This window comes from Gymnoscopelus braueri, assembly GCF_963280865.1.
Source record: "Gymnoscopelus braueri genome assembly, chromosome: 10".
In the NCBI taxonomy this organism is placed as follows: Eukaryota; Metazoa; Chordata; class Actinopteri; order Myctophiformes; family Myctophidae; genus Gymnoscopelus; species Gymnoscopelus braueri.
The window spans coordinates 8,526,476-8,544,272 of NC_137611.1; the positions used below are offsets into that span (position 1 = coordinate 8,526,476).

The 17,797-nt window shown below is 40.5% G+C and overlaps 2 protein-coding genes across 3 annotated transcripts; both read left to right on the forward strand.

Annotated features, from left to right (window-relative positions):
• The first annotated feature begins 1,899 nt into the window (after positions 1-1,899).
• LOC308093210 (G-protein coupled receptor 35-like) lies at positions 1,900-10,533 on the forward strand. Of its 2 annotated transcripts, XR_013933863.1 has the most exons (3): positions 1,900-1,922; positions 4,041-6,565; positions 6,905-7,065. XR_013933863.1 is itself a non-coding variant. In XM_080439466.1 (2 exons), the coding sequence occupies exon 2, from the start codon at positions 9,539-9,541 to the stop codon at positions 10,493-10,495; it is 957 nt and encodes a 318-aa protein (XP_080295592.1). In that variant the 5' UTR covers positions 6,543-6,565; the 3' UTR covers positions 10,496-10,533. The 2 variants fall into 2 exon arrangements, 1 of the variants encoding a protein (XP_080295592.1); XM_080439466.1 differs by lacking the exons at positions 1,900-1,922; positions 6,905-7,065 and adding an exon at positions 9,539-10,533 and having other exon boundaries at positions 6,543-6,565.
• Positions 10,534-13,615: 3,082 nt separating this feature from the next.
• LOC308093224 (G-protein coupled receptor 35-like) lies at positions 13,616-16,069 on the forward strand. Its single transcript, XM_080439482.1, has 2 exons — positions 13,616-13,634; positions 14,888-16,069. Exon 2 carries the CDS (start codon positions 14,888-14,890, stop codon positions 15,800-15,802), a length of 915 nt encoding a protein of 304 aa, XP_080295608.1. The 5' UTR covers positions 13,616-13,634; the 3' UTR covers positions 15,803-16,069.
• Positions 16,070-17,797: the final 1,728 nt, after the last annotated feature.

Consider the following 17,797-nt stretch of genomic DNA (forward strand, 5'->3'; position numbering starts at 1 on the left):
GATCAGACTTTCACTTGTAACAGAGTATTTCTATGTATTTCTATGTTGATACTTTTACTTAAGTAAGATATTTTAGTACTTTTTCCACCACTGACCATAACATGATATAAACATAACATTATACATAATAACCATTATAACGTTATAAACATTATACATATAAAGTCACACCATAATATACACAGTATATACATATACGCACAAAGGTCCACATATTGAAAAAAATGCTTTAAAAAGTGAAAATAGCCCATGATAATATCTACAAGCTCACAAATATGTTGTGGAAAGAAATACTGTATTTAAAAAAATCGCTGTCTGGAATGACACTGCACTGGAATGGAGGAATGGTGCTCAAGTCAGTGCTGACGCTGGGTTGTTTGGGGGCCGTGTGCAAACAAGAACAGTATGTCACATTAACCTGGGAGCCTTTTTTCCAGGCGCGCCCCCTTTCCCCAGCCACGTCCCCTTTCCTGGGTAGGGGTATAAATATGAATGGAAGAGCACGCCCCTTTCTCCGCCCCTTTTCCACGGGCACGGAAGTCTTGCACGCCAAAGCTGTAAACATCAGCTTTCTATTCCCCATTCACAGCACTGCTGGTCGTTACGTCACACACTCATTATCCAATCTCAGCTCACGCATTAGCAAAGAGGTTCCTTTAAATACGGTTCGAATTCTCTAGGTCTTTCTTGGTTGCTGAACCAATGCATTCTGCTAGCTCCTCCTCCACCCCAGCCTCCACCTTTTGATTAGAGTCTGGCATAGGCTCAAATACTTGTGATTATCATTTATATCTGCTTTGCTAATTCAAACTAATATGTCAATGTACTGCTTATTGTTGACATTGTATCCCTATGGGGGATTTGCTTAAGCATTCCCTGAATATATGCTTAGCAGGCTGCTTCGACAAAATTCAGTGAATATTCTCCCAAGAGCGGAGCTGTAACGCCAAGCTTAACTGTATGCCATTTGTGGCAATAAATGGTGGCATTAAATGGTTAAATCTACTTGACGTGAGTGTTTCTGATTGAAACAGAGTTAACTAATTCTATCTTTAAACACACCACGAATGTGAGACGGCTAAGATAATTATTTTTCAACAATGTATTTGTGTTACCCGTCTTCATAGTGAGATGCGGTGCGCTGTAGTTCTCTCTCATACAGCCTCTTCGTATCTTTGGTGATGCTATCTTTACAACCAAAGGAAATACAAAGGAAACAGGCCTGAGTGAACACCAAAGACGTTAAGTTTTGACAGTGTCTTTGCATCCTCTTATACTGATCATTCACACTTTAAACCACACTTCCACAGACAGAAATGCATTGTTGTAAAGGTTGTGGAACATGTATTTATATGCTATATCCTAAATTTAACAACTTATAGACAGTATTCAATCTAAATCGCTCTGCTTCAAAGCACATAAAGCAACAGGCCCAAATGACTGTACAAATGTCTTGTATACAAAAACATATCTGCTAGCTGGGTCAATGACGAATAATGACTTTCAAAAATACCTTATTGGTATTTTTGAAACATTAAGAATGTTGTGTACACATACAGTAAATTCATATAAGAAATTGGTTTTTTTTTTTCTTCATCTAGATCAATTGGCTATGGCCTTGACTTTTTATGTATTTATAAATGTTATAAGTTCTTAGAAACAAAGTGCATTTGTGCAGTGTGGAGATGTAATCCACCCAGCATTTCTTTTGAGTTTTGGTTTCATATTTTTTGTTCTATAATATCCCACACTTTCATAAATGAATATGCAGACCATGCATAATACTTTTTTATGATGTGAGCAGACTTCCTCTTCCAGTGCAGCAGCCAGTAGAGTCAGAGGATGTGGTAATAGATATAGGCACCTGTCTAACACAGCACAAACAGTCTAACACAGCACACACACACAGCAGCAGTCAACTGGTGAGTCATAGTTTTTAAATGTTTTATCATTTATTCGTTTTTAATTTTTGTAACTGTTTTAAATTTTTGTTTTTAATTTCTGTTTAGTTTTTGATTAGTTTTCAAAGTGGGTTTGCTAGTTTAGTTTCACTGGATTTTTCACTGGGTATCGGGGTCTTGAGCTCTACAGGGTTGCAAGCTCCGCTGTCGCCTTGCTGTGCCTTCTGTTGGCGTAACACAAGGCAAGTAGACTTAAGGCCAGTCCACACCAATGCAACTAGTCGCAACTCCTTGCAACATGCAAATACTTGCAACTACGTATGTTTAGGTAATACGTGTACTTGCAACCATTATTGCAATGGCAGTTGCAAGGAGTTGCATTGGTGCGGTCTGGCCTTTAAATACTGTTTGTCAATTTGACAAATGATATTCCTCCTATCTAAATTTCAAGTCAGGGGGTGAGCACAGGGCAAACATCTGGCACCAAATTTGTTTAGCTGGTTCCCGAGGCTGGTGGGATCTACCATCGGCAGACAGTGTCAACTGACACCATTTTTTACTATCTAATTGTTATACGGTAGGCTGCCAATTAGAAGGATGCAAATGTAGAATACAGATAAATTGTTTGATATAAATGATAAAGGCAAGATTCATTCCAGAAGAAGAAGGGAGAAAAAAAGAGAAGAAGATGAAATAGGTGTTATGTACACCAAACAATGCAAAGATTGATTTGACTGATTACAGCAGCATCTGATCCAGTCTCACGTTGAGCTTTCAGTTCCTTCTTTCTTTCTCTCAGTTCACTGTCAGCTAGAAATGTCTTGTCCATGTCTTGTGGTTTGTCATAACGTGTCCTTCCAAGTTCCCTTTAAATTACCACACAGTTGTTGCTAATGAGACAAATAATTCGACCATTAACCTCTGGCTTCCTCATTCTAATCAACGATGGAAAAAACAACTATCTCCCCAAGTTGGAGGTTTAGTCAGAAGCGCTTTTTAATACTTTTCATTGGTTCAATATTTGTAAAACCCACACACAGACGTAAAGGGTGTTCAACAGCACTGATTTATTACAAAAAAAAAAAAAAGGTGGGAAAATGGATTTCTGGTTTCTGCCCGACAGCGACGATATGTACTGTAGCTCTCTTCCCATTCTGCATGGACATGGAATTGTGTTTTGTCTCATGGTGTCTCTATCTGGACTCATTCTCAATTTAGTTGTCTGGTAACCCGGTTTATTGTCTCCGCCAGGCCGAAAGGCATGGCGAGAGAGTATGTTTTACCCCCTGTCCGTCCGTCCGTGTGTCTGTGTGTCCATCTGTCTGCGAGCGGCTAATCTCCGAAACCGTTGGCCCGGTCACTGCGAAACTGTGCACACACACTCCCTGGATGCCAATTCAGAACCTCTGCCCCAAATCTTTTGGCCCTGTTATAGCGCCACCAGGAGGCCGATTTGTGCAAAATATTTTGTTTTAATATTACTCCTACTGATTTTATCCAAACATCACGCAAATCAGCACACAGTATCTCTATAGTCATATGATCAACACAGATCTGTCTGATTTTCCATATTCCATCCTGATTGGCTAAGGTTGGCTTCCAAAGTTTGCAGAACTGGTCCATTTTGAACTAAATGCCTCAAATCATGAACGCAGCTTGCGATTTCCGTGAAATTTCACACGCACATTCCCACTAGGCCGAGGAAGAATTTTTCCAATCAGCCTCAGGGTGGCGCTATAAAAGGCCAAATTGCGTTTTTAACTGTAACTGCACCGATCTGCGTGAAACTTTGCACGCATACTCCCTAGAGGCCAAGGAAAAACATCTGCCCTGCATTTTTCACATCAGCCTTTTATAGCGCCACCAGGAGGCCGACTTATGTAAAACACATATTTTGAGATTAAGCCTTCAGATTTTATCAAAATTTCACGCAAATCGGTACACATGATCTCTATAGTCATGTGATCAAGATGGATCTGTTTGATTTTTCACCGTCTGTAACGACCCTAAGTCTGGTAAAGTTGCATGGTCCTATACTCTCCGGAACAAACTGATTGACCTGATATCTGTATGTTGCATAAGACCTTCACATTTTCTCAGATTTAAATTAACATAATGACAATTATTCATCCTCCACAGATGAACATGGATGAGAACAGCAGATGTAATGTTTCAGGGAACAGCACCTGTCATGTGGGGAACAGCTCGTGTAAAGTGCAAGCCGCTGAAGGTGTGGCATACACGTTGTTGTTCCTCTTGGGTCTGGGCCTCAACGTAGCAGCGCTGTGGGCCTTCATGGTCAAGAGAAGCTCCTGGACAGACACCCACATCTACCTGATCAACCTGATTGTAGCAGACCTCACCCTCGCCCTCTTCCTCCCGTTCCGGATCTACGATGCCTTCTACTGCCTGCCAATAACCCCACTCTGTACTGTCCTCATGTCTGTGCATTACGTCAACATGTACACCAGCATTCTGACCAGCACCGCCATCAGTGTCCATCGCTTCCTGGTGGTCAGGTTCCCGTTTCAGGCCAGATCTTGGAGGAAGAAGAAACAGGCTGCTTTCGCTGTGTGTTTGGCCATTTGGACTCTAGTGGTGACTCTGTGTGCTGTTTTCAGTGACTCTAATCACCCCAGTAAACTATGGACATGCTTTGAAAGATGTGAAAACAATCCTCAACGTATACCCTTCTTGGTGCTTCTGTTGACCCTAGGCTTCCTTGCGCCACTATTGATCATTGTGTTCTGTTCCAGTCAGTTCATATGGATTCTGCGGAAAGAAGACAATGACTCAACAGAAAAGAAGAATATGATCGGCATAGTGACAGCAAACATGATCATATTCATTGTGTGCTACACACCCTTCCATGTCGCCCTGCTCCTGGACAAGCTCATCGAAAACCCTGCAGACTGGTGCTCAAACCTACCTATTCACCACCGATATTTTCTCGTAGCTGAATGGATCGCCACGTCAAACTGCTGCCTGGATTCTATCTGCTATTATTTTTTGCTGAAAGGTTTCTGTCTCGTCCCCTGGAGGACCAGAGTTCTGGGGCGAGACTCACGGATTACACTCTCTGTCTGTGACTAGAACCAATCAAATCATGGTTAATCATGTTATTTCTACTAAACATAATATAGCATGTATGTGAAGTTCTAGTATGTAGCAGTGGTGTAAAGTAACTAAGTACATGTACTCAAGTACTGCACTTAAGTACAAATTTGAGGTATTCTTTACTTTACTAGAGTATTTCCAGTTGTCAGTACTTGTACTTCTACTACACTATACATCTCAGAGGCAAATATTGTACTTTTACTCCACTACAATTATTTGAAAAAATACTTTGTAGATTTGAATTATTATTACAAAACATACATAACCACTTCAACCCTATTATGTATACATTTCAGCTATTTGAAAATAGTCGATCTACAAGCTTGTTGATGTGCTATTTTCAAAATATTTTTATTCATTTTATACATTTGAAAACTTGTGAAATGGGCAACAGTTCCAGCAGAGAGCTCCAGACTTTCCTCTCCTGAGCAACATTAGTAACTTCCTCCCGCTTGTACCCGCGACCTTATTCTTTCGGTCATGACCCACACTTCATGACCATAGGTCATGAAGTGTGGGTCATGTATAGCACAATCAGTATGGGTCAGTATAGCAAAATGATTTGCTATACTGGATTCATAAATAATCTATCATTTATCATCTAGCTGGCCCCGGCTAACTGTCTGCACAGCACAGGTTTCTGGCTGTGTTATAGAAACAGAGTTAACTAATTCTATTTACACACCACGACCGTGAAAAGGCTAAGATAATTATTTTTCAACAATGTATTTGTGTTACCCGTCTTCATAGTGAGATGCGGTGCGCTGTAGTTCTCTCTCATACAGCGTCTTCATATCTTTGGTGATGCTATCTTTACAACCAAAGGAAATACAAAGGAAACAGGCCTGAGTGAACACCAAAGACGTTAGGTTTTGACAGTGTCTTTGCATCCTCTTATACTGATCATTCACACTTTAAACCATACCTCCACAGACAGAAATGTATTGTTGTAAAGGTTGTGGAACACGTCTTTATATGCTATATCCTAAATTTAACAACATATAGTATTCAATCCTTCTAAATCGCTCTGCTTCAAAGCACATAAAACAACAGGCCCAAATGACTATTCAATTGTACTTCAAATGTCTTGTATACAAAAATATATCTGTTAGCTGGGTCAATGACGAATAATGACTTTCAAAAGGACCTTATTGGTATTTTTGAAACATTAAGAATGTTTTGTACACATACAGTATTGACTGTAAAAAAGTAATTCATATAAGAAATTGTTTTGTTTTTCTTCATCTAGATGAATTGGCTATGGCCTTGACTTTTTATGTATTTATAAATGTTATAAGTTCTTAGAAACAAAGTGTTTGCATTTCTTTTGACTTTTCGTTTCATATTTTTTGTTCTATAATATCCCACACTTTCATAAATGAATATGCAGACCATGCATAATGCTTTTTTATGATGTCAGCAGACTTCCTCTTCCAGTGCAGCAGCCAGTAGAGTCAGAGATGTGGTAATAGGTATCTATGCACTCTGTGTAACACTAACACAGCACAAACAGTCTAACACAGCACACACACAGCAGCAGTCAACTGGTGAGCAAGATTGTTATAGTTTTTAAATGTTTTATTATTATTTATTGGTTTTTACCTGTATTTTGTTTGGAATTTTTGTTTAGAATTTCTGTTTAGTTTTTGATTAGTTTTCAAAGTGGGTTTGCTAGTTTAGTTTCACTGGAATTTTGAAAATGTTTGAAAATATTAGGCTTAGCACATTTTCACTATGATTTTAATTAGTTATTATAGTTAGTACAGAATACAGTTAATTAATTTCAGTTAGTAATCTTTTTTTGAAAAGCGTTGTTTTTATTTGTATTTCAGTTAACTAAAATGTTAACTGAAACTTCTGTTACCTCCTCCCCCTCCCAATTGTAGTTTTAGTTATTTCATAACCTTGCTGGTAAGACTATAGCCAACACCAGCTCGGGACTCCTGAATCGTTGCCATGTCCTCCACACCCTCCTGTCTATCGGGGTCTTGAGCTCTACAGGGTTGCAAGCTCCGCTGTCACCTTGCTGTGCCTTCTGTTGGCGTAACACAAGGCAAGTAGACTTAAAGGAGAGTTCCGGTCATTTTAGGTCGTATGTTTGATGTGTCGCTAATCACTCACCAACATACAAAGGAACGTTGAATATTTCCAGATCTGCCCCTGTTGTTCTGCCGACCCCTTGCAGCGGTATAATGGGAGAGTGTGTAAGAGAAAATCGCCTATTTTAACAACAAACTGTTTTTTTTCTCTCCTAGTACTCATCGTGGAGTCTCATGATACTCAAACATGCGCTGAATGTCCCTCATGAGCTACCGCTAATGCAGAAAGACTTGACGCTGGTTGCTTGTTTCTCTCACAGAACCTGGCGTCTGTGAGAGAAACAAGCAACCAGCGGCATGTCGTTCTGCACGAACGGCAGCTCATGCGCGACATTCAGCGCATGTTTGAGTATCATGAGACTCCACGATGAGCAGTAGTAGAAAAAAAACTAACTGTGCATCGGTTATAATAGACGATTTTCACTCTTACACACGTCTCCCATTATGCCGCTGTAAGGGGTCTGCAGAATGGACAACAAAAATTCAACGTTCCTTTGTATGTTGGTGAGTGATTAGCGACACATCAAACATACAACCTAAAATGACCGGCACTCTCCTTTAAGGCCAGTCCACACCAATGCAACTAGTCGCAACTCCTTGCAACATGCAAATATTTGCAACTACGTGGCAGTTGGCAGTTGCAAGGAGTTGCATTGGTGCGGTCTGGCCTTTAAATACTGTTTGTCAATTTGACTTCTAAAGTATAGGAGTCATTTCAAGTCAGGGGGTGAACACAGGGCAAACATCTGGCACCAAATTTGTTTAGCTGTTTTCCAAGGCTGGCGGGATCTACCATCGGCAGACAGTGTCAACTGACACCATTTTTTATTATCTAATTGTTATACGGTAGGCTGCCAATTAGAAGGACGCAAATGTAGAATACAGATAAATTAATTTATAATATTAATTATAATTAATTATAAATGATAAAGGCAAGATTCATTCCAGAAAAAGAAGGGAGAAAAGAAAAGAAGAAGATGAAAAAGGTGTTATGTACACCAAACTTCATGGCACATTTAAAACACTGATTACAACAGCATCTGATCCAGTTTCACAATGAGCTTTCTTTCTCTCAATTAACTGTCAGCTAGAAATGTCTGTGGTTTGTCATAACGTGTCCTCATCTGACCATTAACCTCTGACTTCCTCATTCTAATCAACGATGGAAAAAATCACACCCAGTGTGAAGTGAGCGGTGTTATTTAGCAACAACAATGGTCATCACAGTGATGGAAGCTCACTTAAATAAAAAGTATTTTTTTTGAAGTGCGTGGTGCTATTTATAGGTTATTAATGTCATCATGCGTCTCACTAGCCAATCACAGTACTGAGCAAAGGGTGTGAATAGAGTCAGCCAATCACAGTACAGCGAAAGACACATTTTCACGACGGTCTTTTCACGACGGTCCCAAACCCACTTATAGGAGCGGCTACACCGCTCAAAAACAACTATCTCCACAAGTTGGAGGTTTAGTCAGAAGCGCTTTTTAATACTTTTCATTGGTTCAATATTTGTAAAACCCACACAAAGGCGTAAAGGGTGTTCAACAGCACTGATTTATTACAAAAGTCTTCCCATTCTGCATGGACATGGTATGTGTTTTGTCTCATGGTGTCTCTATCTGGACTCATTCTCAATTTAGTTGTCTGGTTACCCGGTTTATTCCTATTTTAATTCAATGCTTTCCCATGATATATTTGTTGAGGTTCACACTCAAAACAGCAAGCCTGAGCGTGATTGGACGGCAGACAATATGGATGGATGTTTTTGTCTTTGTTTTCACATTGCTCGGCTATCGATCAAAAAGCCCCTTCGGGATCAACCGGTCAATCTAAAGGTTATTGCTGCCCAGGTCATCATAGTAATAATAGGAATACGTCGGTCTCATCTTTCACCTGATGATCTCAGTACAGTAAATTGCTCTGACATCAACCAAAACATTCTACAGCTGAGCAAAGACCAGACTGAGATGAAGGTGAAAACAAAAAATATAATAACATCTAAGGGTCGTTTCAGACGGGGAGCGGCTGACGCGTCTATGTAATTTATTTTCAATGAGAGGCGGGCGTTTATTTGGGACTTGCGGAGAAGTTGAAGGGCGGTGAGGCGAGCGGACGCGGTCCAGTGAAAGTTGCGCTCTCGTTTGTGCGCACGTGCGCGGGCGGCAAGAGCTGGATTGCGGTCAGCTTCCCCCCCCCCCCCCCGCTACGCGCAGGAGGACAAAACAACAATGATCGCAATGATCCGAGCGAGACCGCCCGCGTCCATCGCTCCCCGTCTGTAACGACCCTAAGTCTGGTAAAGTTGCATGGCCCTACTCTCCGAAACAAACTGATTGACCTGATATCTGTATGTTGCGTAAGACCTTCACATTTTCTCAGTTTTAAATTAACATAATGACAATTATTCATCCTCCACAGATGAACATGGATGAGAACAGCACCTGTACTGTGGGGAACATCACCTGTCATGTGGGGAAAGGCTCGTGTAAAGTGCAAGCCCTTGAAGGTGTGGGATACACGCTGTTGTTCCTCCTGGGTCTGGGCCTCAACGTAGCAGCGCTGTGGGCCTTCATGGTCAAGAGAAGCTCCTGGACAGACACCCACATCTACCTGATCAACCTGATTGTAGCAGACCTCACCCTCGCCCTCTTCCTCCCGTTCCGGATCTACGATGCCTTCTACTGCCTGCCAATAACCCCACTCTGTACTGTCCTCATGTCTGTGCATTACGTCAACATGTACACCAGCATCCTGACCAGCACCGCCATCAGTGTCCATCGCTTCCTGGTGGTCAGGTTCCCGTTTCAGGCCAGATCTTGGAGGAAGAAGAAACAGGCTGCTTTCGCTGTGTGTTTGGCCATTTGGACTGTAGTGGTGTCACTGTGTGCTGTTTCCAGGGACTCTAATCACCCCAGGAAACTATGGACATGCTTTGAAAGATGTGAAAACAATCCTCAGCGTATACCCCTCTTGGTGCTTCTGTTGATAGCCTTCCTTGCTCCACTATTGATCATTGTGTTCTGTTCCAGTCAGTTCATATGGATTCTGCGGAAGGAAGACAATGACTCAACAGAAAAGAAGAATATGATCGGCATAGTGACAGCAAACATGATCATATTCATTGTGTGCTACACACCCTTCCATGTCGCCCTGCTCCTGGACAATCTCATCGAAAACCCTGCAGACTGGTGCTCAAACCTACCTATTAAGCATCAATATTTTCTCGTAGCTGAATGGATCGCCACGTCAAACTGCTGCCTGGATTCTATCTGCTATCATTTTTTGCTGAAAGGTTTCTGTCTCGTCCCCTGGAGGACCAGGAACCCAGGAGTTCTGGGGCGAGACTCAGGGATTACACTCTCTGTCTGTGACTAGAACCCAGAGGCGGACTGGCCATTTGGCGTACCGCGCAAATGCCCGGTGGGCCGCTGGGCGAAAAAATATTTTCGCTCCCGTTTTAGGATTATTATGGTCATTTCCGGGTACGCAGCCCAATTATTAGTTACGTTAATGTTTGGGCTGGGATGCTTTCCAGCAGGGGCCTCAGTGCGGCTGCAGAGTTCATGTGCAGGGCTGGGCTGAACCCCCCCCGTTGACAAAACGGCGCAGCGGATCGGACCAAAATGCCAGGACTGAATTTTGACCCTTGGCCCTGCTAGAACCAATGAAATCATGGTTAAAGGGCAAGACCACTTTGGTAGAGGTTTGGGTTGTGTAGTTACCTTGCCATGATGTAACTCCAAAGGTTGACAATAAATCTAAAATAATTGCTTCATTGATTAGAAATTGATAATTCAAAATATGCTCCTCATTGACTTACATTGTACAGTGAAACAGCTCTCAAAGTCATTCTTTTAGCACATAAACGAACACAAACAAAGCTGATTCAGACAATATAGAACATCACCAAACCCAGTACTGTTTTTTTTTATTTATAAAAATGTCAACTTCCTGTTGATTTTACTATTTGAAGATCCGGATCCAGAGATCCAGTCCGGGTTTTCTTTCTAATAAAAATAGCAAAATCAACAGGAGGTTAACATTTTTATTTAAATAAACAGTACTGGGTTTGGTGATGTTCTATATTGTCTGAATCAACTTAGTTTCTGTTCGTATATGTGTTAAAAGAGTGACTTTGAGATCAATGGAGCAATTATTTTTGGTTTCTTGTCCACCTTTGGAGTTACATCATGGCAAGGTAACTACACAACCCGATCGCCAGAGGAAACGTTCTCTTTGAACGTTTTTGAAATTCCGTGAATAGACAACTGGAAAACCCGAAATTCCGTGCATAGCCGCCTCGCATCTCCCCCATTGTGACTAAACCATTTCGGAGGCGCGCAGTCTCAAGGGAATTGTCGCCACGTAAGGGGCCACCGAGCGAGCTAAAGCGAGCGAGTTGCCGTCCCGAACGTTGCGACATTCCCTTGTGCCTACTCAGCGCCGTTTGAGTTATGTACCGATAGGCACAGAATCGTAAATTTTGTTGTGGGGACTGCTCTGCTTCCGGGTTTTTCCGGGTTGCGACTGGTTACGCCCACCGTGGGACTCGCCGTACATATGCACGGAATTTCGGGGTTTCTAGGCGACTATGCACGGAATGACGTGCACTGGATCTGTGCAATGTATACTAATTCTCTGGCGATCAGGCTGAACTACACAACCCACACCTCTACCAAAGTGGTCTTGCCCTTTAATAATGTTATTTCTACTGAACATAATATAGCATGTATGTGAAGTTCTAGTATGTAGCAGTGGTGTAAAGTAACTAAGTACATGTACTCAAGTACTGCACTTAAGTACAAATTTGAGGTATTTTTTACTTTACTAGAGTATTTCCAGTTGTCAGTACTTCTACTACACTATACATCTCAGAGGCAAATATTGTACTTTTACTCCACTACAATTATTTGAAAAAATACTTTGTAGATTTGAATTATTATTACAAAACATACATTAACCACTTCAACCCTATATGTATACATTTCAGCCATTTGAAAATAGTTAATCTACAAGCTTGTAGATGTGCTATTTTCGAAATATTTGTATTCATTTTATACATTTGAAAACTTGTGAAATGGGACATTCTGCATAATGAGTACTTTATACTTTTGGTGCTTTAAGTACATTTTGATGCATATACTTTTTTGATGCCAATACTTTTTGCCAATACTTTTTTTTAAGTAAATGTTGAATTCCGGACTTTTACGTGTAACAGAGTATATGCAGTATTGATACTTTTACTTAAAGGGATATTTCACTTTCAAAAAAACGTTTGGTCATTTTATCATCTACTCAGGCCTTTGTGAGCCCCCCACACAGTTTTTAAGTTGCTTGATTCATTATTTAGATATTTGATATTCATTTTATCAGACACGCCCCCTTCCTATACAAACCCATTGTAACTTCAAACTCTATTTTAACCATGTTAGATTCATCAAAAACACCCGTCCTTGGTTCTGGTGACTCACCCTGCCCTCCTAATGCGTGAGGGGGCCGTGTTTTTCCGATTACTTTTTTCATTTATTTTATTTAAATTTCGTATTGTATTTTATTTTTTTCATTTTCCAAAAAAAATATTAAAAATAAATGAAAAAAGTAATTGAAAAAACACAGCCCCCTCACGCATTAGGGGGGCAGGATGAGTCACCAGAACCAAGGACGGGTGTTTTTGATGAATCTAACATGGTTAAAATGAAGTTTGAAGTTACAATGGGTTTGTATAGGAAGGGGGCGTGTCTGATAAAATGAATGTCAAATATCTAAATACTGAATCAAGCAACTTAAAAACTGTCTGGGGGGTTCACAAAGGCCTGAGTAGATGATAAAATGACCAAAAGTTTTTTTGAAAGTGAAATATCCCTTTAAGTAAAACATTTGAGTAGTAGTAGCAGTAGTAGGCTATATAGCATTGTCTTTACAGTTGTTTTCAGGGAGCCCATGCAGGTTCCTCAGGAACTGTATAAAACTGTAGTTATTATAAAGTTTATTTTCAACAATGTTTTTGTGATACCAGTCTTCATAGTGAGACATGGTGTACTGTGGTCCTCTGTAAAACAGCCTCCTCATGTCTTTGGTGATGCTGTCCTTACAAACAGCAGTAATAAAAAAAGGGAACAAGTCTGAGTGAATACCAAAGATACACATTTTGACAGTGACTTTGCATCCTCTTCCAGAAGTGTGGTGGAAACTTCTTGTAAATGTCAATGAACACGCCCAAGTTAGGAGCAATAGTACACATGTTATATGTTTTTTCTTTTTAATATACAGTATAGCATTAAATACTTCTACATGTTTTTGCTTTAAACTACAAAAACAAAAGGCCCAAATGACGATTCAATGATAATAAAAACAAAGTTGTATAATACTACTGTATGTATATGGTTTTATATGACTAAAACACTTCCTCTGTCACTGCAGTTCTCCGTCAGAGGATGTGGGTATAATAACTGACTTTCACATTGACTGACTTTATAATTAATTTGGTCACCTCAGAAGCAGCAGCAGTAAACTGGTGAGTAGTTTGACTAGCTGATTTTAAAACATTATACAAGCAACACTACTAGCTAGATAACATTGTATGCAGTACATGTGTACATGACGAAGACAGGACTTTATTGTCATTAGTCAGTAATCATATTAGTCATTATCTTAAAATTATTTCTAGTGTTGATGGATCTGGTTTGACTCTTCTGTACCACCGTGGGAACAATGTGTAATTTCTCACCTATTAACCCCTGTGATCTTGAGGAGTTAGTTAAGATACAGCAAGGTTTTTGACTTGCTCTCTTAACTAAGTCTGCCCCAAAAATGTTCCAGTGTGTCTGACACTGTTTATCAAATTATATATTTTTTATATGTGCAACGTATAACCTAAACAACTGTCAGTGAATTGTCACCTTATCACTCCACAAGCTATATGATGTGTATCAGTCTTGTTTTAGAGCTAAACCACAGTACTGAAACAGCCTCATCAAAGCAGTTAATGACAGTAAGAGTTGTGTGTGTGTGTGTGTGTGTGTGAGGCAATTTTAAGCCTATTTGACAGCGATAAGTGTAGAGAGACAGGAAATGCTGAGAGAGAGTGGGGCCGCCTGGGGGAGTGACAATGAGCACATGATATGGGCTCGATCCTGGGCTCACCGATCAGAGCATTTTGCACACATGTGATATATGCGCTCTAAGCACTTTGCTATAGGGTCGCCCCAAGACCTTACGATTAAGAGCAATGAAAACAGGTTCTGTTTCATTGTTGTTAAACCTGAGAGGAGCCTTTGATACTGCTGATCATTAAATACAATTAAAACATCTGTTTGCCAATCAGACTGTATCTAAAATACAGGACTTTATCTGTGTATCTTTCTATGGGGTCCCACGTGGGTCTGGGTTTTTGTTCCACTGCTGTTAATTCTATTATGCTGCCACTTGCTTCCATCGTAAAGAAACACACTGCAACCCAACATTCTTATGCTGTAAAGTACTGTAAATTGCAACGATGACCTCAACTCTTAAGGTCCTTAAACACCGGGGCGATTTTTTTCATGCGAATAATATGTTTTTTTTTAAAACCTTATAAAGTCAATGCAAGCTTCCACATCAGTTTCGCGGAGTGAAAAAAGCGTCTTTTAATTATTCGGAACGAGTCAGAATTTTGCATATATTCGCATATTCGCCGGTGTGTAACCGCCTTCAGATGTCTAAAAAGTTCTACCACCGAACAGTTTTCAGTTTTCAATTGACAGAATTGTAATGTTTCCTCCTCCTCAGATGAACATGGATGGGAACATCGCCTGTACTTTGGAGAACAGTACTTTCAAGAACAGTACTCCCTGTAAAGTGCATACCATTGAAGGTGTGGGATATACGTTGTTGTTCCTCCTGGGTCTGGGCCTCAACGTAGCAGCACTGTGTGCCTTCATGGTCAAGAGAAACTCCTGGACAGACACCCACATCTACCTGATCAACCTGACTGTAGCAGACCTCGCCCTAATCCTCTACCTCCCGTTCCGGATCTACGATGCCTTCTACTGCCTGGAAATAACCCTACTGTGTACTGTCCTCATGTCTGTGCATTACGTCAACATGTACGCCAGCATCCTGACCAGCACCGCCATCAGTGTCCATCGCTTCCTGGTGGTCAGGTTCCCGTTTCAGGCCAGATCTTGGAGGAAGAAGAAACAGGCTGCTTTCGCTGTGTGTTTGGCCATTTGGACTCTAGTGGTGTCACTGTGCATTGTTTACTATGAGTCTAACTGTCCCACTAAACTATGGACGTGCTTTGAAAGACGTGAAGATAAGAGACTCCCTGTAAGGTTCCTGGTGCTTCTGTTGACTCTAGGCTTCCTTTTTCCTCTATTGATTATTGTGTTCTGTTCCAGTCAGATCATATGGATTCTGCAGAAGGAAAAAGATGACTCAACAGAAAAGAAAAATATCATCAGCATAGTAACAGCAAACATGATCATTTTCATTGTCTGTTACACACCCTTCCATGTCGGCCTTCTCCTGGACAGATTCACCCCAACGCCTGGAGACGGCTGGAGAAAAAACCCAATGTCTGATATACACAAATATATACTTGTATCTGAATGGATTGCCACCTCAAACTGCTGCCTAGATTCTGTCTGCTATTATTCTTTGCTGAAAGGTTTTTATTTGCGAGTTAGTGGTACTGGAAAATAAAAACTTTGTCTGTCACTTAAGAGGTAATTCAGTTTGACAGTATTACAATAATATTAACATTGTTAATTTGTATACGCCGTGGTTCCTCGGAGTCAAGCTTTCTGTCTGTCTGTCTGTCTGTCTGTCTGTTGTTAATCTCCTAAACCGTTGGACTGATCAGCGCCAAATTTCTTGTGAACAGGCCACAGAAGTACCTCCTCTAATTATTTTACATACTTTTTGAAAAATGTAACTTACATTTTATAATGGAAGTCAATGGGGCTCTGATAGTGCTGAAAACTTGCCCAAATCATAACGATGTCATAGATGACTGATGTCACAGGCTGGCCATGTCGAAGTCCAGTATCTATGTTGGAGTCACGCCATTCCCACGTGGATCCCGAAACCCATGATTCCATTTTATAATGTTTTACTGCAATGTGTTGTCTCTGCTGTTCCTGGTGCCAGGGTTAATAAATAAACATGCTCACACAATTGAAATAATGCATTGTGGTTTCATACACCCATGAACATAAATGGTGCATTTACATACAGCGCTCTTATCCAAAGCACTTTACATAGATAGTGCATTACATTCACGCATGGAAACCATGCAAGGCACCAACCTGCTCACCGAGCAATTAGGGGTTCAGGGTCTGGGGGAGCCTGGGATCGAACTGGGAACCTCGCGGTTGCCATCTGGCCGCAATTATTATCAGCGCAGGTTTTGTGTATCAACTCAACACATGGAAGTTCCCTTACTGTATATTAATGTTAATGAGAATGTTTACTCCCACAAGTGGAAAGGCTCTAAGGATGGTTACACAGAGTGCACACAGAGGGTGTTTGCTTTTTCCATTCTGCCTTGTTAGAGAGAGAGAGAGAGAGAGACCCCAGAAACCCCAGACAAACACACTCACTCACTCACTCACTCTCTCTGTCACTGTTATGTGGTCCAACCTCCACCTGTTGCATTGTGCTCCCCTCTTCCATTCACTGGTCCTGCTGCTCTGACTCCACCTCCACCTCTACCAAACACATCCCTCTGCTGGCAGATAAAAGCCCATCCCCTCTCATCCACATCACCTGTTTGTTGTGCTTGTCAAGCCCAGAAAGTAGTAATTATCCTGCTGCCTGTTAATATTAGGAACTGTTAATGTTCATTTTCAACAATGTTTTTGTGTTACCAGTCTCCATAGTGAGACATGGTGTGCTGTTGTTCAGTCTTACCAACACGGTTGCTGTCCTTACAAATGGCAGAAATACAATAAGGGAACAAGTCTGTGTGAATACCAAAGATGCACATTTTGATTGTGGTTTTGCATTCTCTTAAATGTCAGTGAACACGCCCAAGCTAGGAGCAACAGTACACATGATATACGTTTTATGCTGTATTTTTTTAACAACATACAATATAGCATTAAATCCTTCTATGTTTTTGCTTCAAACCACAGAAACAACAGGCCCAAATGACTATAATATATACAGTATATTATATATTATATACAGTATAATATATACAGTACAGTATATGCATATATACAAAAAATTATACATTTGTATCCTTATTCAATGATACAAATGTATAATTTTTTGTATATACTGTATGCATATACTGTATATATTATACGGTTGTATATGACGTAAACACTTCCTCTGTCACTGCAGTACTCAGTCAAATTGACTGACTGTGTTTATCAGTTTGGTCACCTCAGAAAATAGAAGCGGTGAACTGGTGAGTAGTTTGACTAGCTGATTTTAAAACATTATAAAAGCAACACAACTAGCTATATAACAGTAAATGCAATACATGTGTACATGATGAAGACAGGACTTTATTATAATTAGTCAATTATCATATTAGTTCATTTTTTAAATATAATTTCTTGTGTTGATGGATCTAGTTTGACTCTTCTCTACAACTGTGGGAACAATGTGTAATAATGTGTCACCTATTTACTCTTGAAGAGGCAATAGATACAGCAAGGTTTTTTATCTTGTTCTCTTGACTAAGTT